Source organism: Cricetulus griseus, chromosome 3 (assembly GCF_003668045.3).
Source record: "Cricetulus griseus strain 17A/GY chromosome 3, alternate assembly CriGri-PICRH-1.0, whole genome shotgun sequence".
NCBI lineage: Eukaryota > Metazoa > Chordata > Mammalia > Rodentia > Cricetidae > Cricetulus > Cricetulus griseus.
In genome coordinates this window covers 155,566,276-155,593,779 of record NC_048596.1, presented here as the reverse complement: position 1 = coordinate 155,593,779, position 27,504 = coordinate 155,566,276, and the positions used below count along the sequence as shown (strand labels likewise).

Here is a 27,504-nt window from a genome sequence, read left to right as displayed (position 1 = left end):
ATCGCGCACGCGCACTACTCTGTCATCCCTCGCGCGAGGCGGCGGCTGTGCACCGCCATCTTGGCCGGTGGCGGTAGAAACACGTTGTGTGGCCGGGACGCGAAAGCCGGCGCCGGTTCGGCTCCTGCACGCCTCGCCTCGCTGTAAGGGGACCGCGGTCTCCAGGTCCGTGAGTGTGTGGGAGGGGTTCGGCGCCCGGCGGCCCTGGGAAGACGGGGGCGCGCGCTGCGGGCGCCTGTGCGTAGGCCTCTAGCCGGGACCGTGGCGCGTGGCAGCCGGCTGGGACCGCACGGCTGCGGCTCCCGAGCGCTCCCCTCGCGTCTGCTCAGCCGTCCCGGCGGCCTCCGTCCCGGCCGCGAGCCCGCAGACCTCCGGACTCTGACAGCTGCCGCCGGCAGGGTCTCCCATGCTATCGCCGCAGGCACCCACCGTGGAGCTAACCAACCCTTGTGTGGAGGGAGACGAGCCCCTCAGCCTCCTCACTGTGGTAGCCATTGGGTTGTGGAAGCTCGTGGTTTTCCTCGTACCTTCTAACGATTATGGAGTGAGTCATGGCATCTTTCCGCCATGAAGTCCAGCGTTCCCAGCCCACTCCCAGGCTTTGCAGAGACGATGGGCAAATTCTCTACTTTTCTCACAGAGCGACGCGTACTCTCGGTTGGGACCGGAGTCGGCCCAAGTGAATTTCCGAGTTGAATGCCTGTCGGAGAGGCACTCCGTAGCGCTCTTTACTCTTCCCATTCGTGACTTAATCTGTTTTATCGTTTATTACACATCTTACGCTTCTTGACATCAGGGATGGTGCCTTTATTCAGAATTTCTGTAGATGGTCTTTTAAGGCGCAGTAAGTACATTGTAGGCATTTAGTATTGGTTACGAATGGATGATGGCCAAAGCTGAATTCCTACACCCCGTGAGCTACATTAAGTATCTTCTTCGTTTTTTGATGGTAAAATTGGTAACTAAGGAATAACTGTCAGAACAGATTGTATTGGTTTACCCTTTTCTTCCCAGAGACTATTAACTAGTGTAGTTAGCATAGAAACATCTGCTTTGTAGTCACTGGTCCAGTATGCTGAAGTAATCGTCCTGTTAATGTAGTTAATGTATTCAGTATAATGAGAAGCTGTGTGGTGTGTGTGTGTGTGTGTGTGTGTGTGTGTGTGTGTGTGTGTGTGTGTGTGTGTGTGTGTGTGTATAAACCAAAATGTGTTTAAGGTTTTATGTTTTTAAGTAGTTTAGCTCACCTTTACAAACAAAACAGATGGAAATTTGTTTCAGAAAATTTACTAGTTGCTGAAAGACACTCCATTAAAAACCAAAGCCATGTGCCTTTCTCAACTTACTACGCTTTATAAGGCTACTTTACAGTAAGCATAGGTCATACTATTTCATGTGAGCTTAGACTGTAGATGTTTCCCGTGTGTATGCCTCACTACATTTTTCACTCACCTGGAAGAATGACACTATAGTCTTTGCTTTAATAGTACCTGTTTTGAACAGTCTGCCTTCAAATCTGAAATAGCTTCAGATTAGTTTGTAATTCCCAAAAGTTTATTTGCTATAATCTTCCTCTTCAAGCTTTTCTGTGCCGAGTTCTTATTGAATAGAAAAATTTCTTTTCCCTAATTCTTGGAAATAATACGGAGGTTGAACAAATAGTGTTTGCCTCTGTAACTGTTATACAAAGGATCTATATTCATTTTTTTCTTAACTGTAAAATAATTTATCATTATATAAGTCAACTTTATTAACCATCTCTACTATGTTTCTGTTCCCATAAATATTATATATTATAGACATGTAATAATTTGAAAATTATGTAGTTTTAGTAGCTTAACAAATAAAGACCAACATGAGCAATTTCATAGTGAAAGAGTTGTTTAATCTCTGAAAAGGAAAAAGGTAACTTGTTTAAAAAACATTTTTTATTTGTATTGGAATATATGGTACCCAGTTTACTAGCACCTTTGCTAAAATAATAAACTTCTTAGAAAAATCACATGGTTTGGCATGGAGTTTTTAGTTAACTTTAAGGTAAAGTAAAAGCATTTAATTTCTTCTAACTTAGGAGACATGGATCAGTTTTTAAAGAAGTGATCTTGTTTGTCAGCATAACTCTGTAAGGTTTAATTTTTTCATTGATATATAGCTTAACTCAACTTTACCAAAACAAACTAGAGCATTTACCAGTTTGAAAGGAAGTGATCTGATAGTCTATAAATGATGAAAACATTTAGGTCAGACAGGAGGAAGAGAAAATAGTGTAGGGCAGCATTGAGGAGCATGGTTGCTTATGTCCCTCCAAGTCTAATCATATTAATAGCTATATTGGACAGGATCACAGAAAAGACCAGCAAAATATCCTTGCAATGGATAGCCCTGGCTTGTAGTTGTGTATTGAAGTACACTAGAGTATGAAGGCACCATTAGGATTTATTCCCCTTAGTCACATGGGGAAATTAATGTCAGTGTACCAAACCTATCAAAGATTTTTAAGTCTGCCTTGATCTAAATTCTGTGTACATGTTCTATATCATGACTTAGAAAAGTCTTGAAAGCATGGAATATATGCATGGTGAATTGCTGCTAACATAAAAACCTGACAGTAACATGATGGTCACAGGTCTATTTGTCCCTTTCCATCAGTAGTAGTCATTATAGTCAGTTGGAAAAGAAAATGAATTAATGATTGGTTTATAGGAACAAAGAAGAAACATCTTTAGATACTGTGTGTGTGTATGTTTTCATGTATAGTCCATTTGATAAGTTTATATTCATACAGTGGTATCAGTATTAATTATTGAGGCCTTGTGTAATTTGTCAAGTGTTAGCTTTCTTTTCATCTTTGCTGTTTTAATAATCTTACTCTTTTCCCATAGAGCTTTAGCTTTGGTTTATTTGACATATTTTTTTACTCAAGACATTGGATTGTATATATAAATTTTGGAAGATTTAAATTTTTGAAATCAACTATTATAAAAATTAAGAACGTATTTATTTTCCTCTGAGTGTGTATTAAGTATATTCCTAGGTGTGTGTGTGTGTGTTATTTTAAGTGGCACCTCTTTCCTAATCTAAATCCATTATGTAAAATTTTTTTGTCCACCTGAATAGATTATTTTGCTATTCCTAATCATTTTTTAAATTTTGCAAATAAACATAAGCTCCATATGATTATTTGGGTCCTCCTTTTATGCATATTAATTATTTCTCTTTCTCTTTACATGATTATATTTATAACTTTGTTCATTTTTCTTTAGTAGGAGAACCGGATATTCTTTATTACAATTATGGCAGACAAATTAACAAGAATTGCTATTGTCAACCACGACAAATGCAAACCTAAGAAGTGTCGACAGGAATGCAAAAAGAGCTGCCCTGTCGTTCGAATGGGTAAGCAGCTCTGTAGACCACCTAAGGTTAGAGAGTGGCTGTGGAGAATAAGCAAACGGGTGTGATAGCTTTGTAGAGGCTTCAGCTTTTTGTAAGCTTTTATTAGTTTGTAGCTAAATGGTCCTTTTAAAAGAACTTATAGAATGTCATTGTTAAGATATTCACTAAATATAAAGTCAAACCAAAAGTTAACTGCAGTCTTAACTATTCTACAAAATTCTATAATTGAGTCGAAGGGAAAGGATTGCTATTGATTGATTGATTGATTGATTGATTGATTGCTATTTATTGGTTTCAAGATGAAACCAATCAATAAATAGGTTTAAGCTTAATGACAGACATTTTGTCAGGTATTGTTAGATTTTCAGGACTAAGTAAATGTAGCGATTCAGAGGTGACAATTGTTGGTAGCCTTTTATTTTAGCATTGGCCACTTGCTACTGCCCTGTGGTAATGGCTTCTAGACTTTAGATAGTAACTGGTAATGTCTCCTGTGCCTCCCAGAAATTCAGTTGTTGATGTCTCCAGTGCTGTGCTTCATTTTACCTGTGTACTAGAAAACTTCATAGCTTTTTGGAGTTTCATTTACCTAGCTGAAATAGTTCTATCTATGGTGTGCCTTCCATTTCTAAGACATGCTTTCTTCTATGAGTTAAAGAGTCAGTATATTCAGGACTCTGGGGTTGCTTCCAAAACAAATTTAAGCCAGCATTTAAACACAATAATATTTCAAGGTTTACCTTGAATATATAAAAACAATATATAAAAACAATATATTGGCCATTTACTTACTACATAATTAACAAACCCAGTTGTTTAATTTAGAATGTGTTTTACCAAACACTTAATTTAAGAAATTATATTTGTCATTGAAACTTTTGTGTTGATTCCCAAAAGCAGCATTTTATGAATAACAATCTTAAAAGTGTTCTGATAAAGGAAACTATTTTTCTTTGCCAGGAAAATTATGTATAGAGGTTACACCCCAGAGCAAAATAGCATGGATTTCTGAAACTCTCTGTATTGGTTGTGGTATTTGTATTAAGGTAAGTGATAACATTTTATTGAGACAAAAAAAAAATCTGAAAATTCTAAGTACTTTATTTAAAAAAAAAAAAAAAAAAAGACAAAAGTAGGCAGGGTGGTGATGGCCCACACCTTTAGTCCCAGCACTTGGGAGGCAGAGACAGGCAGATCTCTTGAGTTCCAGGCCAACATGATGTACCAAGTGGGTTCCAGGACAGGCTCAAATGGTACACAGAGAAACCATGCCTCAAAAAAAAAAAAAAAAAAAAAAAAAAAGGTGAGAAAGTATAGGGCAGCTAAACTAAAAGTAAGTTTAAGAATGTTATTCTTATGACAGTATTTTTTGCTTTTTTAATTAATTAAGCAACACTTCTTTATTACTATTTTACATTATTTCATGTGTGTAGTGTGTGTTCTAACATGCTCGTGTTTGGGTGTCTGTGCCACAGTGTATGTGTGGAGGTTGGAGGACAATATGCAGATGTCAATTCTTCCGCCATATAGGTTCCAGGGATCAAACTCAGATTACCAGACTTGTCAGCAAGTCCCTTTACCTACTGAGCCATCTTGCTGGCCCCCAAACCAAACTGGCTTTATTTAAGAGTTCCAGTGATCTTTAATGGTGAGGCAGTAGGATGCTTTTACCCCCTCTTTCTCCTGGGGGCATCTAAGATGAAAACCGAGAGGACATGCTCGTATGATGGATCTTTAAGTGGGGGCAGGGACTCCATGGTAGCTTCTCTCTTCCTCTCTCGTTGATAGGATGGGTAGTTCAGGATTCTTTACTCTTTGGGAGTCATGTGAACTGTCAGGTCCATCATGCTGTTGCTGTAGCAAAATTCATAGTCATACCTGGAAATGAGCTTGACAAAGAAGTTGCTGAGACCAGTGTCAGCCCCACCCATCAAAGATGAAAGAGGCACTGCTGGTATTAAAGTCACAAGGGACAGCCTAGTCCTCATTAGAACTTCTGATGTCTGCTACACTCCTTCGTGCTGTCATCACATTTGTCAGTTTTCTCCAGGTGGCAGGTCAGATCTACCATGGACATGTTGGGAGTAGGAATATGGAAGGCCGCACCAGTGAGCTTCCTATTCAACTCTGAATGACTGCCCACAGTCTTAGTGGAGCTAGTAGATGCAGAGATGATGTTTGGGGCAGCCCCATGGCTGTCATCACAGTTTCCCAGAGGGGCCATCTACTGGCTGGCAGTGATAGCATGGACTGTGGCCCTGAGTCCCTCAGTGATACCAGAGTTGTCATGGGTGACCCTGGCCAGCGGCACTAAGCAGTTGGTAGTGACAAAGACATTATTGATGATCTTGAATGAGTTTTTCATCCTTATCATGGTTAATGCCCATCATGAACATGGGGGCCATCAGCAGAAGCAGCAGAGATGATAAATGGCCTTTTCAACTCCACCCTTCAAGTGAGCCCTGGCCTTCTCCATAATAATGAAGATATCATTGGACCCTCAGCACCAGATCACCCTGTTTATTTTTGGTATATCACACTCCTGGAAGTAGCCTTCCTATCAATGACAAGTTTCCCAGTTCCAGATTTGACTGTGCTATGAAAATGCCATGGTTGTAATCACACTGGAAGGTGGATACCATGTAGTTGAGCTCAGTGAAGGGATCATTTTATAGCAGCTGTATCCACTTTGTCCAGACACCCAATGTGACCAAATCTGTCTCTGGAACTAAGAGGAGCAGAGGGCCCAAAATTAGTATGTCAGTGAGATGTCCCAGAAGAAGAAGGTGCTTTTCGAGCAAGTCTGATGAAGTGGTTTCAAACTGAGGAACCTACTTAACTGTAGAGAGAACCAATTCCACAGATTTATCTTCTGATCTCCACATATGCACCATTGCATACACACACACTCAATAATTTTTTCAGCAAATAATTGTCAATATTTCTAACTAGATTATTTCTCTGTATTCAGCTTTGCATTACATGAAAGTTTGTAGCAAGGCTTTGCCAGAATAGTCTGGAAATAAAGTATAACTGACATACTTTCTCAAGTCTTATTTATTTTGTTTTGAGACTGGGCTTATTAGGTGGCCTGTAACTTGCTCAGGAGACCAGGCTAGACTTCAACTCACAGAGATCCTCCTGCCTCTGCCTCCTGAGTGCTGAGATTAAAGGAGTGCACCACCACACCTTGCCCAAGTTTATTTATAGTTACCATTCTCAAGTAGAAATGTAACAAAAAGAAAAACATCTTAAGTTTAATCTAAAAATGCTTTGCTGTATCTTATCATTTTAAGCATGTTAAATTTTGTTACATTGAATAATTGACTTTTGACTTTTGAGTGGTAAATTTCCAACTTTACCTTGTAAGAGGCATTTAGTAACCATTTTTGGGTATTTTTGTTTTTAGGTATTATAAAAAAGAACTTCACCAGAGTATGGATATTTCCCTTAGAATTGTTCATATAAGCCATAGGCATATTTTATATTGGTTTTTGAAACCTTATTTAAGTATGTGGATTCTGAAAATATTTTCCTTATTTTGAAAATGTTTTGAGATACTACTCCTGGAAAATATTTTCTGGTCATTTGTCATGTGTACCTACCCGTATGGTCAGCATTAGGGATCTGGTGTGAGCATTACAATGTCATCTATTGTGTTTTCTTTTGGGTGCTTCAAGAAAATAACATTCCAAATTTTTAGACATGCATCTGAATGCCTAAAATCACTAATTAATAAACTTAGTAATGGAGAAGGTCATATATTTATCCTGAGCACTAAGTAGTCCACATTATTTATGAACGATGTGGATTTCTTTTCCATGTCACAAAGCAAGTTTAAAATCACCTGCAGCCTGCTTGTTGGCATTTTTTATACATTGTTGAAAAGAGGAGGGTAGAAATGTAAAAATTTAGCAGTGTAGCCAGGGGGCAGAGATTATTAAGAAATAAAATAATTGTTTTGGTTTTTTCTTTAATTATGTTTTCTTAGTTTGAAATGAAAATTCATTGAATTCTCTGAGTCAGTTCCCTAAATTTATTGAGCATGTCTGCAGATGGGAGCTCTAAGCTGACCTTGTACTTCCTGGCTATGTCACTGTCATTGTCTATACTTTAGACATACATTTAGCCACATTGTGACTGTTGTTTTTTTCTTTAGTGTGCATTTGTATGGGTGGGTAGGAATGCCTGTGGAGGCCAGAAGTCAAAAGTCAGGTGTCTTTTCTCGATTGCATCCAGCATTAAGTTTATTTTAAGGTAGAGTCTCTGACGAACCGTGGGCCTCACTAGTCTATCTAGACTGACTGGTTGGCAAGCCCCAGGGATCTTCCTGTTCTTGCCTCCAGCTCTGAGATTTTAGGAATAGATACCTGGCTTTTTACATGAGTGCTGGGGATATGCCTTAACTGAGTATTAGGACCCACGTGAGACATCACCCCAGCCCACACTACCACTGCCCTTAGTGACTTTCTTACACTTGCTATTTTTGTTCTGTGGACATTTATCTCATAGTCTTGAGTAAATTAACAGAAAAGCATGAAGCTTTGATAACAATACATAGGCTATCTATTGGTAGGATAGAAGTAGTTCTCTCCCCCAAATGATAGAATTCAGATACCATAAAAGACTTTACCTAATATAGGAAAGACATAAAGAGGACAGGAATAATTCAAAGGAAAGAAAACATCTGTTATAGACAGTTTACAGAAAGCACTGAACAGTAGTGTCTAACATGAAGAATATTAAATTTGTTGATACAGCTTTAATCTCCAAGGAACTTCATTTTTATTTTTAAGTAAATGAGTTAAAAATTATTTTTCATTTGTAAAATTCATGCTTGGAACATTTCAATAAAAATATTCTTAGTCCATTTGAGTAATTATTTTATAAATTAACATATCATTCTTTGTTTTAACAGAAATGCCCCTTTGGCGCCTTATCAATTGTCAATTTGCCAAGCAACTTGGAGAAAGAAACAACACATCGATATTGTGCCAATGCCTTCAAGCTTCACAGGTATATTCCTCTTTACTTCAGTCAAGGGTAAAATTCCCTTAGAATATTCAGAGAAATGGAAGAAAGTTTGGTAATGAACATTTACCAAAGAGTAATAAACTATTATAAAATGCAAGGATATATTTGTATGTCAGCAGTTGCTGGTTGTGGTGGCACATGCCTTTAATCCCAGCAATGTGGAGGCAGAGACAGGTGGATCTCTGTGAGTTTGAAGAGATCCAAAAAAACTGAGCCTTAACTGTAAAGAAAAAATGTTATTTTAGCTGAAGAATAGGATAAATAAAATTTGGAATATACTTGATTAGTTTCTCTTGGCTAACTCCCCTCCATGATGCTCAGCATATATTTCTTAGCTTATTAATGGATATCTGTAATGTGCAATTGCTTTTAAAGTACATCATTCTGCTATTGTGTACCTTCTTCTGTCTAATACCATGGTTTTGGTGTTTTTGGTTGTTTTTGGTATTATAATAGGTTGCCTATCCCTCGTCCAGGTGAAGTTTTGGGATTAGTTGGAACTAATGGTATTGGAAAGTCAACTGCATTAAAAATTTTAGCAGGAAAGCAAAAGCCAAACCTTGGAAAGTATGATGTATGTATTAACACACAATAAAAATTTATATCTGGGTCTTTTATTTAATTGTTGAGAATGATGGGTATAATTTTTTTTCTGATGTTATTTTCAGGTTAATTTGTGGGGTTAATCTGTATTAACTTTAATTAATTGTATGGCCCAAGTTTGGTTTTGTTTAGTTTGATTTTTTTTGTTGTTCATTTTTTTATTTAAATTGGAAACAAGATTGTTTTATATGTCAATCCAGTTCCCTCTCCCTCTCCTCCTTCCCTGCCCCCACCTATCCTATACCCTTTATGCTCCCAGGGGGTATGAGGCCTTCCATGGGGGATCTTCAGAGTCTGTCATATCCTTTGGGATAGGGCTTAGGCCCTCCCCTGTGTGTCTAGGATGAGGGAGTATCCCTCTGTGTGGAATGGGCTCCCAAAGTCCATTCCTATGCTAGGGATAAGTACTGATCTACTACAAGAGGCTCCATAGATTTCCAAGCCTCCTCACTGATACCCACATTCATGGGGTCTGGAACAGTCCTATGCTGGTTTCCCAGCTATCAGTCTGGAGACCAAGAGCTCCCTCTTGTTCAGGTTAGCTGTTTTTGTGGGTTTCCCCAGCCTGGTCTTGACCCCTTTGCTCATCACTCCTCCCTCTCTGGATTCCAGTTCAGTGTTTAGCTGTGGGTGTCTAGTTTGCTTTTTATTTATTTATTTATTTATTTTAAGAAATGCTCTTACTATGCGGCCTTAGAGGACCTTGAAACTCAAATCCTCTTGACTCAGCCTCCCAATACTGGGACACACTACCATGTGTGAATTCCGTTCTTTGTTTTTGTTGTTATCGTTTGTTTGCAGTAAATAAGATCTGTTAGTGTTACTTACCTAGTTAACTAGAACTAGAAATTCCTAGTTCGCTTAAACTTTTGAATTAGTATGCCTTGATTTGAAACTAAGTCCATTTCCATTCCTGAGTTAGAAGTCTTCATTTGATACATGTTTAACTTATTTAACATCCATCCCCTTTGTATTTTTATCTTAAATTCTGATAACTATAATATATATTTCTAGGATCCACCTGATTGGCAAGAGATTTTGACTTATTTCCGTGGATCTGAATTACAAAATTACTTCACCAAGATTCTAGAAGATGACCTGAAAGCCATAATCAAACCTCAATATGTAGATCAAATTCCCAAGGCTGCAAAGGTCAGTTGGTTTATATTAAAAGATTATTGGTAGAAAAACAAAGGTAATATTAAAATAGACTTGTTTTACTTTGTGACTTTTTTAGGCTTAAGGAAAATAGTGATAATATTCTGTTATGATAGGGAACAGTGGGATCTATTTTGGACCGAAAAGATGAAACAAAGACACAGGCAATTGTATGTCAGCAGCTTGGTGAGTATTTGAGTACATGGTTTAATAGATTGCATTTGGTCTTTATGTGGGTTGCTGAATCCATGAGGAAAGCTTTCGTAATTATCTTATTGCTACTACACAGTTTTAAACTGAAATATCACTCAAACCCAGAGTACTGATGTGCAGTGTGCATTTTGCCCAGAAGAGGTGAACTGGAATTTATACCATTGAACACAATGCTTCTGATTCTTTGTAGATTTAACTCACCTTAAAGAACGAAATGTTGAAGATCTTTCAGGAGGAGAGTTGCAGAGATTTGCTTGTGCTGTCGTTTGCATACAAAAAGCTGATATGTAGGTTACTTTACACTTTTTGTGTATCTTAATCTTTGTGAGTTTGTATTTGTAATACTGCTAATACAGTAGTACTCTTGAATGGAATAACTAGTAAAGATATAAAGCTCTGATTTTGAGGTAATATGTTAAAGCAGTTGTATATCCATGACCCATTTTCCCCTGTATGAGGTTCAAGGCAGGGAAATTTTGTTCTTATGAGTAGTTATTTATGCCATACAGCGTCTAATTTTTAAAGCTTAAGCTCTCCATCCAGGTCAGTAAGCTTTCTAAATTCTGAGTAGAGGATGGTCTTTAGACTAGTTGCAATCAGAAAAACATGCTATGTGAGGGAGAAATGGAATAAGAGGCAGATCTCCTTTCTACTTCCTACTATCACCCTCCTTTCAGATTTTTTTTTTAATTTATTTATTATGTATACAGTCTTCTGCCTGCATGCCAGCAGAGGGCACCAAATCTCATTCAAGGTGGTTATGGGCCACCATGTGGTTGCTGGGAATTGAACTCAGGACCGCTGGAAGTAGTCAGTGCTTTTAGCCACTGAGCCATCTCTCTAGCCCTCCTTTCAGATATTTATTGGCTCCATATTTTTCCACATTTCTCCTCTGGTGGATAAACAAGCCCCTTCTTCTCACAAAGTGGTTTGTGAAATTCTGTGTGTGAGAAAAATGATCTGCTTTAAAGCCTTTGGACTTGAGGCAATGAAGAAAATGGCTCTTTGGGGCCAGTAAAATGGCTTAACAGAATAGGTACATAGGTGCTTGCCACCAAGCCCTATCACCTGAGTTCAGTTCTGCAGGACCACAAGGTGGAAAGACAACCAACTCAGGCAAGTTGTTCTTGGACCTCCTCATGAAGACAGTGACACCTCAAACACACACACAAAATAAATGCAATTTAAAAACAAAAAGAAAAGGGCCCTTCAAACTATTTCAGACTGTACCAGAGTATCTTTCATGACTGACCAATTATAAGTCAGTCCTATCTTCAAAGCCCTCCTCAAATTTATAGATACATGTTTCTTCTTTTTGTAATTATTTTCTTCCTTCTGAACAAAAGACAGAATTTTACCCTTACAAGTAGCCTCTCTCGTTGGTATGTGAAAATTCTAATTCTCTTAAGTCAGAGCCATTATTGAGCTACATAAAAAGAATATATATGGTAGAATTATTTTAGATTGGTTAAACTGAGCATACTTGCTTTTGTTTTTTCTTAGTTTTATGTTTGATGAACCCTCCAGTTACCTCGATGTCAAGCAGCGTTTAAAGGCTGCCATTACTATTCGATCTCTAATAAATCCAGATAGGTAAGTATAGATCCAGTACATTTCTGTGTTCTTTTGTTGAGGGAATTTTACAGATATTCAAAGATTAAACGTTTTCATGTTTTTCATCTTGATCATTTCATCTTGGTCACCTCTATCCTAGATCAAAAATTCTTAGTGCAAGATTTGTTTATTGGTACCTCGGATTCTATGTAGAGTTTAAATTTTGTATATGTGTATTTTGTATGTATGTTTTAGGGGGAAAACATCTTAGTTTTTACTAGATCTCAAATGCAAATCTCAGTGTTAATACATACACAACACACATACTTAAAACATAATCACCAGAATTATGTTCTGGTGTTTACAGTCTCACTGAACAGATAAAGAGTTCTTAAGCAACTTCTGGGACCCATTCACTATACCATGTGTTGAGTGTTATTTAAAAAGCAGCTTGAGAAAGAAAGATAGCATGCAACAGAGCTCACGTGGAAGGTTTTTTTATTAGGGGGAAACGGGAGAACGGCCTATGGGGACAGGAGCTGCAGAAGAGAAAAGAGAAGGGGGTGGGAACACAGGCAGAGAAGCAGAAAGAGAGAAGGATGGGGGGTGAGCAGGGCTCTTTTAAAAGGGAATGTGGGGAATGTGCACAGGTTGTCTCTTAGTGGCTGCAGGTGAGGGCTTATCCTGTCAGAACCCCAAAGGCAGTCCAGTACAGATGCCTGAATACTAACATTGAGTATGATGCTTTCTAATTTCCAGAGTTTCTAAATTCATCATTGACCTTGATGCTTCTAGTAATTTTATTGGGTCTTTAGGTAGATTTCACATTTGCAGTTGAGCCAGCATGTGATCTAAAGAGCTTGTTATTCAATGGTGCAGATTTATTTGACAAGACTGTGACCAGACTACAAAAGGATTTTGGTACAGTGTTCTTTTCTTATATTGTGATATCTCTCTTTAGTTATTTATTTGATAAACATTATTTCAAGATACAGAAGTAGCAGAAAACAAAGGGAGAACTCTAAGAGAGATCTCAGCTTTTCAGACATTGTTGGTATCTATAATGTTGGTCATGGGTTTTAATACCCTCTGCAGATGGAAGCTTGCTTGCTTCTTGTATTGAATCATCACACATAATATGTCAGGACTCTGAACTGTTGCTTAAAAGCAAAGAGACAAATTGGAAACACATTACCCATCAGGAACTTGAAATGCCAAGGAAGTACATTGGAATCAGAGTGATGACTTCCCTTTAATTATGTTTTTGTGCAAACAGGTCATATAGCTATAGAACCAGTGGAGTTGATGAGACCTTCAGAGTGAGAAAGTAGTATAAGGAGTCTTGGAACTTCTAGCCCTATGGTGTGTATAACAATGCATTTTGGCGGGCTATGCCCTCAACACTGATTATATAAAGTTTTATAGGTGAAAAGGAACATGAGCTTAGCTCTCAGAAAGTATATAAAGCAGTCATCTCTAAACTTAGTCAATATACATAACAAGGTAGCAGTGTTAGCATTTCATCTTACATGCAGAAAGAGCCTCTAAAATAATGCAACACTTAGTCTTAAAAACCCTAGAAATGGGACTAGAGAGATGGCTCAACAGTTAAGGGCACTGGCTGCTCTTCCAGAGGTCCTAAGTTCAGTTCGTGGCAACCACATGGTAGCTCACAACCATCTGGAATGAGATCTGGCCTGCAAACATACATGCAGACAGAACACTGTATATATAATAAATAAGTCTTTTTAAAAAATGTTCAAAAGCCCAAACAAATCTAAAAGTTAAAAGGATAAGGGATTGAGGATGGCTCAGTTTGTAATATGATTCTCATGCAAACACGAGACCTTGAGTTCGGTCCCAGAATCTCATAAAAAAGCCAAGCACAGTAGCATGAACCAGTAACTCAGTGCTGGGCAGGCAGACACAAAAAAATCCCTGGGTTTGCCAGTCAGCCAGTGTAGTCAATCAATGAACTCCAAGTTCAGTAAAAGATCCTGTCACAGAAAATGAGTTAGAGAAGCAGTTGAAGATATGGATGTTGGCCTCTAGCCTCTGTAAGTGTGCACATGTGTGTGTATAGCAACACACATGCGCTTGCACTCGCTCACGCGCGCTTGCGAGCGCGCACACTTATTGCAACATTAAAAACTCCCTGGACTACTTAAATGAGTCAGGAACAGCAAAACAGTATTGGGAACATTAAAACCCCATCTCACAGTTAATCAGTGTATCTGAGAAAATGGCATTGAAATACAGGGGGAGATTTGAAACATGGTGATTAGTAAGAAAACTATTTGGTTGTGTTTAAAGAGCCTCGGCAAGATGACTGAGCAGGTGAAGTCACTTGCTGCATAAGCCTGGCAAGCAATTCAGTCCCTAGAACCTGTATAAAATTAGAAGGAGAGAATCAATTCCATAAAGTTATCTCTGATTTCAACATAACCTCCATGGCATGTGCACTCACATATATACAGTAATAATAATGATGATGGGATTTTGTTGGTTTGGTTTGGTTTGATTTTTGAAGATAGGGCTTCTCTGTATAGCCTTTGCAGACCAGGCTGACCTCAAACTCAGGGATCTGCCTGCTTCTTCCTCCCAAGCACTGGGATTAAAGACATGTGCCACTATGCCTAGCAATTATCTATTTATTTAAATTTAAAAACTCTAACTTTTAAATTGGAGGCATTGAAGGACGTTTAGGACTGATAAAACCCCCACTCCTCAAACAAAAAGTTCAGTGCAGGGCTGGAGAGATGGCTCAGCCATTAAACGCTAGTCTCACAATCAAAAATGTTCAGTACAGCGTCAGTAGCACTTAGCATGTTTCAAATTGAACCTACAAATATATCAGTAGAATCTTAATTGCCCAAACAGACATACTTTTTACTTCATACACATGGTTGGGCATTATAACACATGCTTGAACATTGTAACAGTCTTTGGAAAAAAATAGTATGAAAACATAATCCTGTTTAAGAACTTGACAGTATGGTAAAGAAAAGAATATATATGTATCCTGATCTTAAATAGTTTCTAAATCCAAATCCCTTTTAGTCAGATCATATCATCTACTTTCATCTATGATTTTTAGGTACCAAATAATGTGACTTTAACAGTGATAGCATGTTAAGACAAATTCAGTTAACCAAGCAGAAACAGTAAGTAAACACACTTTTGTAGATGCAGCAATCCTGTGTGTTGGTTGAGTTAATATAATCCTGTGTAAGCCTGGCTGTTGTGGCCCACACCTTTAATCCAGCACTCAGGAAACAGAGGCATTGGAATCTCTGAGTTCAAGGCCACTCTGGCCTACAAAGTTCCAGGACAACTGGAGCTGTTACACGAAAACCCTGTGTTTGGAGGGGGGAAAAAAAGGTAATTCATGTATGATGATAGGTTGGTGGTAAGCAGCTAAAGAAAGTATATCTTCATTCTGAAACTGTCAAAGCATGCATTCAGTCAGTCTTTAATGCTATAAAAAAAAAAAAAAAACTTGAAAATCATATCCTTCAGGGAAAAAAGTAAGAAATCCAAAATAAACAAGAACTTTTAATTGTATACATTATCTGTATTTTTCAGCCCAGATTACTCACTTGGGTACACAGATACTGTCTTCTACGACATCAGAAAAGTTTTGACTTCTAAGTTAGTTCATTTTGAATTTAGGAAATGCAAGAGATTTCATTAAGTAAAAGGAGTTTTAAGAGTAGGAAAAATTCATTTGCATATTAGGAAAAGTATTCCTGTGGTGGAATGGATTAACATAGGAGCTGAGTGGTATTTTAATAGATGAAATTTTTTGGCCGGTGTCTAGGAATGGATGGCCCTTAAACATACAAAACAGAGGAAGGCATTATTGAAGGGTGGACTTCATTTTGTAAAATTTTTTTTGTACATAAATAGTAACAGTAAGATACATGAAGTCAGCCAGGTGGTGGTAGTGCACACCTTTAATCTGAGCATTTGGGGGACAAGGTCGGGACAATCTCTGGAGTTTGAGGCCAGCCTGGTCTACACAGCAGGACAGCCAGGGTTACACAGAGAAACCCTACTCAATAAAACGAACAACAACACAAAAAGCTGTAAAAGCTCTTGAAAGCCCAAAAATGCTCATTTCATGTGGAATGATATACACATCAGGGACCCTGAAAACTGAGATTTGTTGACATCTGGTAATCTTGAAAGATTTGTGACAAGAGTCTGACTTAGAATATAGATATAGGAGGAACATGATAAATTGCTGCTAACACAAGACATGGGTAGGAAAGAATTCATAGGGTTGCCAATCTTAGCAATACCAAGGGAAGTAGAATTAGTCATTTTGTGAGAGAGACTTTGTATTAATACAAATGACAACTTGACTTGTGTAGGAAACTGACTTTTGCAGGAAGCTGATACTTGAAGTTGGTATTTGAGGTGTGTGAACATAGGGGTGGGAATAAAATGCTACAAAGAAGCTTCAGGGCTAAGTGTTTAATAGCTTATGTTAGCAATTACTTTTTAAATCATCTTAGTTGAATCTACCCTGACATTCACGTTGTCCCACTCACTCTTTAAGCACTGTCCTGCTAACTAACTTTCCTTTCTAAGTTGACTGGATGTCATCCTCTGTATTTGCCATGTAGCCTTTTGCAGGGCAGTGTCACTCTCATATTATTCACTGTCTGTCCCAGTTAAACTCAGAATTCTTAGGTGGTTAGTGTTCTGAAGTAAGAGATTCTGTTTAGTCTTTCCTTGCATATCCCATACAATAAGGCAGGACGTTGTAAGTCTTAAATAGAGAAGGTGAATGTTGAAGTATTCAAACAAGTAAGCACTCAAAGCTGTATTTGAATTTAGTATTATAATTCCATTTTGCAAAGTTTACATTATTAGAATGTTTCATTTTAGCAAGACTTTTTTTTTCATATACTTGTAAACCTTATATTACAAATGTTTTTTTCTTTTAGCAGAGGAAGACTTTTTTGTTTTTCCAAGACAGGGTTTCTCTGTGTGGCCCATGCTGGCCTCGAACTCACAGAAATCCACCTGCCTCTGCCTCCTGAGTGCTGGAATCAAAGGCATGAACCACCACCCCCTGGCTAGGAAAACATTTTAAATGTGAGCGTTGATAATGAGCCTTGTGTTACTATGTTCTTTTACACTTTTTTAAATTCTGTTTTTCTAAAATTTGCAACTGTTGTAAAAAGAAATAAATGAGTCTTAGCTAATGATGTTATGTTACAATTAAAAATAAAAGTCTGTCTTGCTTTCCAGATATATCATTGTGGTGGAACATGATCTAAGTGTATTAGACTATCTCTCTGACTTCATCTGCTGTTTATATGGTGTACCGAGTGCTTATGGTGTTGTCACTATGCCTTTTAGTGTAAGAGAAGGTAACTTCAAAATAAACCTATTCCCATAATGTTGTAACCTCTTCTCTAATGCCTAGAAATGGATTACTGTTGATATTCAGTACTTTGCACTGCTCTAATATGTTTGTGACACTGATATTTTGTGATTTAATCATTGAGAGTGAAGTGTATTGTAAGGCTGTACACAGTTACAGAAAAGAATTCCTTTTTTTGAGAATTTTCTGCTGGGAGAATAAAAATGCATTCTCACTATTTTTTGTTATCATGAGTCCTTACATTTTGACTTATACAATGTTTGACCTTCAGATTTATTCTTAGCAAGCTAGCACATTTAGTAAAAGTGGTAAAATTCTTAGAAGTCATTCAGTACTCGACTGTTTTCATATTTCACATTTATCTGTAATCCCTATCTTGGGTTTGACAGGCTCTGTAAAATTGAATAAGGTAGTTTAAAGTATTTAAATAATTTTGAAAAATAAATTTACCAAAACTTATTTGATAAATTTAAAATTTATCAAAACCTTTTCACTAAAAGGAATTGGCAGTTTCTATAATTTATAAAAAGTATGTCAATAGCTTAGAATGTGCAGAGATTTTTATAACTCACCTACTTACATATTTAGGATTAACAGCTCTGTATTTTAAGGAAAACTTGGTGAGGTTGCCCCAGTTTTCTGGTCGGTAGTCTTGATTTTTTAGACAGGATCTCACTATGTAGCTCAGGTTGTCCTGGGACTCACTATGTAGATCAGACTGGCCTCAAACTCACCAAGCTCCTCTACTGGGATTGAAGGTGAATGCCACCACACCAGCTTCTTGCCAGTGATCTTAAGAAAATTTTTAAATAGGGGTTGTGACCTCCGAGATGACTTAGTGGGTAAAGATACTAGCTGCTTAGCCTAACGACCTGCGTTGAATACCCAGAACCCCACATAGTGATAGAGAAAAAGTGACTCCAAAGTTAGCCGCTCACGTGCACATACTCACAGGTACTGTCAGAAACAAAAGTAAATACTGACAGCAGTGAGGGCCTGGCCTGCAGGATGGCTCGATGCTCAATGTGTGTTGTGTCAGCCAGTGGTGCCCATAGAGAACTAACTCCATGGAGTTGCCTTCTGGCCTCCACATGCACACTGTGGCATGCATGCACACACATAAACATAGACATTAAAATAATAATAAAGTTTTACAGATATCAGAATTAAATTTAGTCTTGCAGGGTATTTTTGTTTTGGTGAGGTGGCTCTGGTTTACTTTCCCTTCAGGTTGCATGGTGTTTTTGGTGTTTTGGTTTGTTTGGTTTTGGTTTGTCGGGATAGGATTTCTCTGTGGCTTTGGAGGCTGTCCTGGAACTCTCTTTGTAGATCAGGGTGGTCTCAAACTCAGATCCATTTGCCTCTGCCTCCGGGACTAAAGGCGTGTGCCACCACTGCCTGGCCAAAGTCCTGTCTTTTATTGGTAGATGGAGCTCTTAGACTTAAGTTTTCTTCACCAAAGTTTTTGAGTTTAATTTGTAGCTTTACATTTGTTTTTAAGAAGAAGGTTCCTCTTAGAAAAGTTGGTTCTGTCATTACCAAGGTTTCCAGCTGAGCATAAAAGTCCCTTTCGTGAATGGCTCTTAGTCCGAATGGAATGACAGCTGTCCTTACTTTCTCAAGGCCTCCCAAAGCTTCCACTGCTTTTTCTCCACTTATGCACTAGAAGTGCTGAAAACACATCTTTCATTACGTTTTACTCAAATAATCTTTATTTTCAATTTGTCCTCTTTTTTTTTTTTAACGATTTTATTTATTATGTATACAACATTCTGCTTCCATGTATAACTGCACACCAGAAGAGGGCACCAGATCTCATTATAGATGGTTTTGAGCCACCATGTGGTTGCTGGGAATTGAACTCAGGACCTCTGGAAGAGAAGTCTTAACCTCTGAGCCATCTCTCCAGCCCGAATGTTCTACTCTTAATAGAGAAGGCTTATATGTACAATGTTGGTTTACTTTCATCTACTATAAAGCACTCTAGAGAATAGTTTTTATCTTAGTAAATGGAAAACAAAAAAATATATATATTTAATGAAGTTAGCTCATTTAGTTTCTTATAAAACTATAAAATTAATAAGAAAAAATACACTAATAGCTTCCAACTGTATGGCTATCTCATAAAGCAATACTCACTACTTAAATTGATTGATTTTAAAACTTTTTGTGCCAATTGCATACATGAAAATATTCCATTCTTATGTCCTTGCTTTTTTGAAAAAAAAAATGACTTTAATTTACCTTGTATGGGTATGTATGTACATGTGTGTGGGCACACGCATAACAGCAGTGTGTATGGAGGGCAGATGGAGACTTCAGGGGTGGGTTCTCCTTCCACTCTGTGTTCTAGTCCTGAACTCAAGTCATCAGGCACCTTTACCCAGTGAGCCATCTTTCTGACCCAAAATAATTTTAATACAAGGATACTATAATATGGTCACAGACTGTTTAAACTTAAAATGTAGCTCACACTGGCAGGAAGGGATTCATTTCGGTTTGGTGGTGGAATGACCTCATAATGTAGCCAGGTTAGTCTCATATTCTAGCTGTCTTCTAACTTGGATTATAGGCACCCGCCACCTTGCCCAGCATAATTACAATGTTGAAACACACAGAGTATTGACTTTTGATTATATCCAGGCTTGATATTAACAAAGATATATAAAGATAGGAGAGAAATATATGGAGTATACATGTATTATTCCCCCCCAAAAAAAACATAGGGTTAATTCTTTAGATTTATTTTTATTTATATTATTTATATTTTCTTTAGATCTTTACTAATCTGTTTACAATTTTCTTCCCAACAGGCATAAACATTTTTTTGGATGGCTATGTTCCAACAGAAAACTTAAGGTTCAGGGATGCATCGCTTGTTTTTAAGGTAGCTGAGACAGCAAATGAAGAAGAAGTTAAAAAAATGTGTATGTATAAATATCCTGAGATGAAGAAAAAGATGGGAGAGTTCGAGCTAGCTATTGTAGCTGGAGAGTTCACAGATTCTGAGATCATGGTGATGCTGGGGGAAAATGGTAAGGCCTTATTTCCTGATGGGTGAAAGTTGGTTCATAAACTACCTATGTTCATAGAGCACTGACTCAGGCCTGGCATCTTGAGTTTGAAACTATAAATTTATTCTTTTAACTTTACATTTTTGAGGTAGTTACTAATTTAGTCTCACTGTTGTTCAAACAGGTTAATATTTCTAACTTCATTATTTCTACTAAAAATATATAGAATAAACTAGTGAGGCAGATACTCATTCTGCAAAAGAACTGGAAGGAATAGGCAGTTGATAACTTTAATGCGTACCAGCTTTATAAGACTTCCTTTTGTACCTATATTTGGAATTTTCTTATTTGAAGTTTAGAGATCTCTGTCTACTTTCACAAATAGTTTTATTGCCGATATTTTCAATATTAAGTCAGAAGACTTAAGTTAAATGCTTTATTAAAATGCACTGGAAAGGATTCTTCTCCTTTTTCTTCTTCCTACTCCTCCTTCCTCTTTTTCTTCTTCCTTCTTCCTCCGCCTACTCCTTTTCTCCTCTTTTTTTGGTTTCTCTGTGTAGCCCTGGCTGTTCTGAAACTTCATCTGTAGACTAGGCTGTCCTTGAACTCAGATATCCACCTGCCTTTGCCTCCCAAGTGCTGGGATTAAAGGTATGTGCCGCCACCACCCAACTAGGGATTGTTTTTCTTCATAACTTTTACATAACATCTTCAAGACACATTTCTCAGATTATAACAAGTAGGAAATTATGTTTTACTTTAGAATGTGAAGGTTAATTTTGTTTTTGTTATCTTACCAGGTACAGGTAAAACCACATTTATCAGAATGCTTGCTGGAAGGCTTAAACCTGACGAAGGAGGTACTGCTATAAATATTACCTGTTTATTCTATACCTTTATTTATCTAAAGGTAAACTTTAAAAGTGTGGGCAGGTTTTTGTGTCTTATGTACTTGTATTATTTTGCAGGAGCAGTACCAATTCTGAATGTCAGTTATAAGCCACAGAAAATCAGTCCCAAATCAACAGTGAGTTGTTACTTTAATTTGGTTATTAAAGTGGGGTGGGTGTGTGTGTGTGTGTGTGTACCCCTTTGGTCTTTTGCAGCAAGGGCATTAGCTCAGTGGTAAAGTATATGTTTAATATGAGTTAAGACACTGAATTTAATCCCCACCACACAAAAGTAGCAATTAAAATTCTTATCCATATTAGCGTCTATACAGTCAGAGACTGGCCTAGAGTCTACTGTATAACACAAATACCTGAAGTTCTCATTTCATCTCGCCCCTGTACTGGAGTTGTGGGTGTGTGATACCACATCTGGCTCTGGAAGGAGCTTAAAATCTGTCAGCATTTTTTTTTTTTTTTTACAAACCTAAGGCAAGCCTTTGCCCAAAAGCAAATATTCTTCAAAGAAGAAATGCAGATGACCCATAACCACATGGAAAGATGCTTAGCACTTTTAGTTGTTAAGAAAATGCAGATCAAACGTGGCTAATACCAATTTACAATCACTAGGATAACTAATAAAATCCAAATGACAGGCACAAGTATTGGTGACAGTGTGAAGAGATTGATTGGACACTGCATGTTGCCGATAGCAATGTAAAGCTACAGCCACTAAGAAAGCTATCTGTAGCAGCTGTATTTATCATAGTCAAACAGTCGAAAAAAACAAATGTCTGTGTCAGCTTCTGATAAATTGTTGCAAGAATAAAACATGAAAGTGTTATGCTAAAGCAGTAGTGTCCTTTGATTTAAGAGAGTGTTGTATTAAGCTTCTTAATCACTGTATTGTCAGCACCACAACCTGTTCATTAATATTTTTCATAATCTGTTTCAAGTTCTCAAACTCAACTCTCTGTTCAGAATAACAAATAGAGGGTATTTTAGGATTCAACTAAGAATAAGATGGTGCATTTTGTGTTATAACCTACAAGTTATCCAAGGTACTTAAACCCACTTTGACATTTAGAATTATTCCTTTTCTGAATTATTTCTCCCCTGAAACCTTCATTTACTTTCTGCTTTTAAATTCCAAGATTATTGCCTTTTTCCTTATTTATGTACATGAGTGCTGTCCATGTACATAGAAAGCCTCAAAAACATGAGCCACATGGTGAACAGGGATTAAAACTAGGATTCACCAGGTGTAGCCATCAATCTAAGCACTCTGGGGCAGAGGCAGGCGGCTATCTGAGTTGGAGGCAGTCTGGTTGGCTACATGGTGAGACTCTGTCAGAAAAAAGTTAGAATTGATATATATCGATGGTAAATTGAAGTCATTTTGGTCTGAAGTTTAGTACTAAAATTCATAAACAGAAAAGTTCTTTCCTGATAATTTATCATTTACTTTCTTCCACTGAAACCAGGGAAGTGTTCGACAGTTACTGCATGAAAAGATCAGAGATGCTTATACTCATCCACAGTTTGTGACTGATGTAATGAAGCCCCTACAGATTGAAAACATCATTGATCAGGAGGTACTATAAAGTTATCCATACAGTTTTGTGTAAGTCATTATTTCAGACTTTGGTTATCTTTACATATTTTGCTGAACTTCTCCAATTAGGTGCAGACATTGTCTGGTGGTGAACTGCAGCGAGTAGCTTTAGCTCTTTGTTTGGGCAAACCTGCTGATGTTTATTTAATTGATGAACCATCTGCATATTTGGATTCTGAGCAAAGATTAATGGCAGCCCGGGTTGTCAAACGGTAAATTTCTTTCTTCTAGAGTAACATTTTTGATTGTGTGTACTGACATACAAAGTTTAAAACACTTGAATCTCGTTTTGTGACGGGAATAGCTATGAAAAGTTTGCAAATTGTTGTGTTCCAGTTTCATACTCCATGCAAAGAAGACAGCTTTTGTTGTGGAACATGACTTCATCATGGCCACCTATCTAGCAGATCGTGTCATCGTGTTTGATGGTGTTCCCTCTAAGAACACAGTTGCAAACAGGTAAAGATGCTTTTTTAAATGTTCAGAAATAAAGTTCTGACAATTGGAACTTACCACATTCTAAATTTCCAGTAAACTCATAAACACTGAAGTCCTATTGCTATTTTGAAGGAGATAACTAATAAGTCCGTTTCTTGCTAACTTCCTAGGTTATTCTTATACAATATTGTATGGGGCTTGTACACTAGTTTTCAGATAACTATAGAATACTTGACCCAGGTAGATAATCTTACAGAGCCCTAGACCTCTTGCCTTTTCTTTCAGCTTAACGTTGTCCAGTTGATTATTTATACTTCAAAACAAAAATAACATTTTACAGATAATCCTTACTTAATTTTTGTGCAGAATGAAATCCAAAGTAGTAATGACTTGCCCAGCTACAGTAAATAGTAGATGCCAAATACAGGACACTGACAAGAGTTTGAGTGTATTATTTTACCTTCACCTTCTCTTGGTGTTCTGACTAGAACTGTAGGGAAAACCAAAATTTAGGTCTGTCAATGAGATGTTACTTTACCATTAGTGATAAACCTACACTACCAGTATATAAACACATTTTGGGCCCATGAAAGTGCCAGCCAGGTATGGTAGCACACTCCTTTAATCCCAGCATAGGAAGCAGAGGCAGATGGATTTATTTCTATGAAATCAAGGCCAACGTGGCCTAAGTAGTGTTTTCCAAGATAGCCAGATCTACTAGTAAGATCCTGTATCGACAAAACAGAAAGTACCATGCATTCCCAAATTCCTTTGTTGTCATGTTAAGTGCTCCTTTCAGAAAATTGCTTATATATGTAAAATTTATTTCTTCAATAATGATCTTTTAAAATTAAAAATTTTAAAATTTAAAAATTAATTTGGGGGAGGCTGGAGAGATGACTCCAGTGGTTAGCAGCCCTGGCTGCTCTTCCAGAGGACCCGTGTTCATTACCCAACACCTACATGATTGCTCACAACTGTCTAGAACTCTAAGTAAATCTTTAAAAAAATAAAATTAGCTAAGGTATAAAAGTCAAAAGCATGAAAGTTTTAATGAGTGATACTTCTGGAGCTGTGAGAGTAACTCAGTTAGGTGCAGAGGTGCAGAGTTCTGCCTTCTATCTGGAGTTATGCAAAGAAAAAAAATCAATAAATATTGTGTCTTAAGTTCTTTTTCAACGTCAAAAATACAGATCATATTGTGTTTGTTTTATACAGAAATTTGACCAACCAAATGATGTGTAGTGTCAGCCTCTGTGCATAGTTGAGAGGAAGTGGGACTTACCCAAATTTCATGAAAATTGCTTGTTTTCCCCTAGTCCTCAAACTCTTTTGGCTGGCATGAACAAATTTTTGTCTCAGCTGGAAATAACATTCAGAAGAGATCCCAACAACTACAGACCACGAATAAATAAGCTCAATTCAATCAAGGTATACAGATAACTCTTATCATTATAAACTTGTCTTTTTCTTCTTAAAAATCTATTGGTTCACAGGGGTATTTTTTCCTCGTTAATATTGTGGTATTCTTGTTGCAGGCAACAACTGTAATGTATCTGCTGTTCTTATTTGTTAATCTGTGTGTGCTCTTTAAAACCGCCTGGAAATCTGGCACAAGTGGTGGCACACACCATTAATCACAGCAGGCAGATCTCTGAGTTTGAGGCCACCCTGGTCTGTATAATGAGTTCCCGGACAGCCAGGGCCATGGGATTTTGTCTTCTCTAAAAGAATAAAATAAAACAGTGGCCTTACTGTATGCCACAATGAAGTTTTTAAGAATAATTTTAAGCAGTTTCTCGTTTTTTGTTTGTTGTTTTTCAAGACAGTTAAAATGAATTAACATTCTCCTGCTTCTGTGTACTGAGTTAACATAGAGCATAATCCTAATGAGAGAAGCCCAGCAGATAGATGAGTGGATTGTTAGTAAGTGTATCTTATATTCAAGCTGACAGTATTTGTCTTTTGTACCAGGAGTTTAAAGGTGGAATAGATGCTTCCCCCAAGAATATTTCAGTGAATGACAAATAAAGCATCTTAGGTAGATATGAGCTACTGTGAGATGCTGACAGATAAGCGCTGCTGAGAACTATATAGATGGCTATAGCTTCAAGGAGGAAAACTGTTCTGACTTTTGTTACTTCTCTTATTTTTTAGGATGTAGAACAAAAGAAGAGTGGAAACTACTTTTTCTTGGATGATTAGATTGAATCTGAGTTTATCAATAAGCCATTTACTTACTGGGATTTTTATCATATAAAACTTTAATCAGGTTTTATGGCCCCACATACTCTGGAGCTTGAAGTATGATTTTCTTAATGTGACATCAAAAGCCAGTTGTCTGTCTTATAAATTGTTAAGGGCTTTTCTGTTCTTAAGATAAACCTCTGTGCATACTTCACTAAAATGGAGACATTTCAAATCCGTAAATCACCTCAAGATTTTCATGATCTGTGGGGAGATTTTCAGTTGTGTATTATATTCATGTACCAGATGCTTACTGGTGTTGACCACCTTTAAAATCTTGATAAGATCTGTATTTATCTGTTTGCTAAGTGGACCAGTATAATTGAATTGCCCTATTTAAAAGCCAGTCAAAGACTACACTGCTAAAGTCTGTCTGATAAATAAACATCAGAATTTTATTTGCTACTTGTTTTTAGTCTGTGCACTATATTATCAGTGTGTAGCTGCTTGTATGTTTATGACCAACTTACGCATTATTTTTAATGGGTTTTTTGGTGCTTTTGAACATCTGTCAATACCCTAATTTAACTCTGAGTTTTTGGTTTTTACAATCTGTAACATTCTATAATAACATCCAAAGTAATGTAACTTTGTAAACCTAAATTTATATAATCACTCATCAAGTTGGGAGGAGATGTTTCTGAAGAATATTTGCTTCCTATAAAACTATAGGCTTGGGCTGGGGAGATGGTTCAGTCAGTAAAGTGCCAACTGTACGCTCATAAGGACCAGTTAAAAGTCACAGGATTGTAATGCCAGCCCTAGGAAATTAGGTCAGACAGATCCTAGAGTCCATTGGCTAGCCAGCCTAACAGATCTGTGAGTCCTGTGTCAGGGAAAGATCCTGTCTCAGAAAATTAGGCAACAATTGAGGAAGACATCTAGCTCCAACACAGACATGTACATATGTACATGTGTGTACATACATACAGATACACATATACATACCATTCATACATAAATAGCCCTACAGATAACAAGTCTTTATAGTTGGTGCCTCACTATCTGGATGTTAGGGGTTTGTTTTTAGTTTTGTTTTGAGACTGTCCTATAGCCCAAGCTGGCCTCAAACTCATTGTATAGCTAAGGACAACCTTGAAATTCTGAGCCTACTACCCAGATTAGGATTGTGCAGTGCTGAGAATCAAACCCAGGGCTCTGCAGGTTAGGCAAGCATTCTACCAACTGAGCCACATCCCCAGCCCTGTATTTTTATAGACTACAGATTTTTCTGTTGAGCAACCAAGGGCAACCTTTAACCACTTCTCCAATGAGTACCGGAAATAGCAATACAAAGTGTCCATTGCTGCAGTACATATTCATTTGTAGGTGTGGATAAAAAGGACATTATCTAAACCTTACTAATACGCTGAACTAGAATTATGAGGAAGGTAGATTACAGTGAATAATGGGGCAGGCGGGGCAGGCAGAACAGGAAAATTAGACAAGACTTTGAACTTTAATTTTGATTAACTTGGAAACAATGATATAAAGTTTGTTTTGACTGGACCCCATTAGGCCTAAAAATGAATTTATATGAATAATCCATAAATACATTTCTGTTGTAAAAGAATGCAAATATACAGAAATATATGGAATAAACATTTTCTCCCTTCATTACTGAGAATACCTGTGTTTGACCATTCTTTCAATGTTGGTATGGGATAATAGTGAAGTAGTTTTCTGTTTAAGGGTAGGTTAAATTTTTCTTTTTTTTTAATTGCAGATACTTAGAAACAAAGAATTTACTGGCTTAAAATTGTTCTACAGAGCCGGGTGAGCCGGGCGAGCCGGGCGGTGGTGGCACACACCTTTAGTCCCAGCACTCGGGAGGCAGAGGCAGGTGGATCTCTGAGAGTTCCCTGGTCTACAAGCGCTAGTTCCAGGACAGCCTTCAAAGCCACAGAGAAACCCTGTCTTGTGTGTGTGTGTTTTGGGGGGGGGGGG

At 37.5% G+C, this 27,504-nt stretch overlaps 1 protein-coding gene across 2 annotated transcripts; it reads left to right on the top strand.

Annotated features, from left to right (window-relative positions):
* The first annotated feature begins 25 nt into the window (after positions 1-25).
* On the top strand, positions 26-27,184 carry Abce1 (ATP binding cassette subfamily E member 1). Of its 2 annotated transcripts, none has more exons than XM_027404883.2 (18): positions 26-165; positions 3,264-3,396; positions 4,357-4,442; positions 8,315-8,412; positions 8,887-9,004; positions 10,048-10,185; positions 10,308-10,377; positions 10,595-10,691; positions 11,908-11,997; positions 17,221-17,342; positions 20,170-20,391; positions 21,171-21,230; positions 21,339-21,397; positions 22,742-22,852; positions 22,942-23,084; positions 23,209-23,331; positions 24,630-24,741; positions 25,468-27,184. In XM_027404883.2, exons 2-18 carry the CDS (start codon positions 3,294-3,296, stop codon positions 25,513-25,515), a joined length of 1,800 nt encoding a protein of 599 aa, XP_027260684.1. In that variant the 5' UTR covers positions 26-165; positions 3,264-3,293; the 3' UTR covers positions 25,516-27,184. The 2 variants fall into 2 exon arrangements, with proteins under 2 accessions (XP_027260684.1, XP_027260685.1); XM_027404884.2 differs by having other exon boundaries at positions 28-165; positions 3,267-3,396.
* Positions 27,185-27,504: the final 320 nt, after the last annotated feature.

What these genes read in the sequence shown, in the direction of transcription:
- Abce1 (XM_027404883.2), top strand. Translation starts at nt 3,294, where the DNA reads ATGGCAGACAAATTAACAAGAATTGCTATTGTCAACCACGACAAATGC. An exon ending in GTTGTGGTATTTGTATTAAG is followed by an intron (nt 4,443 to 8,314) that starts GTAAGTGATAAC and finishes TTGTTTTAACAG; the next exon opens with AAATGCCCCTTTGGCGCCTT. An exon ending in AAGAACACAGTTGCAAACAG is followed by an intron (nt 23,332 to 24,629) that starts GTAAAGATGCTT and finishes GTTTTCCCCTAG; the next exon opens with TCCTCAAACTCTTTTGGCTG.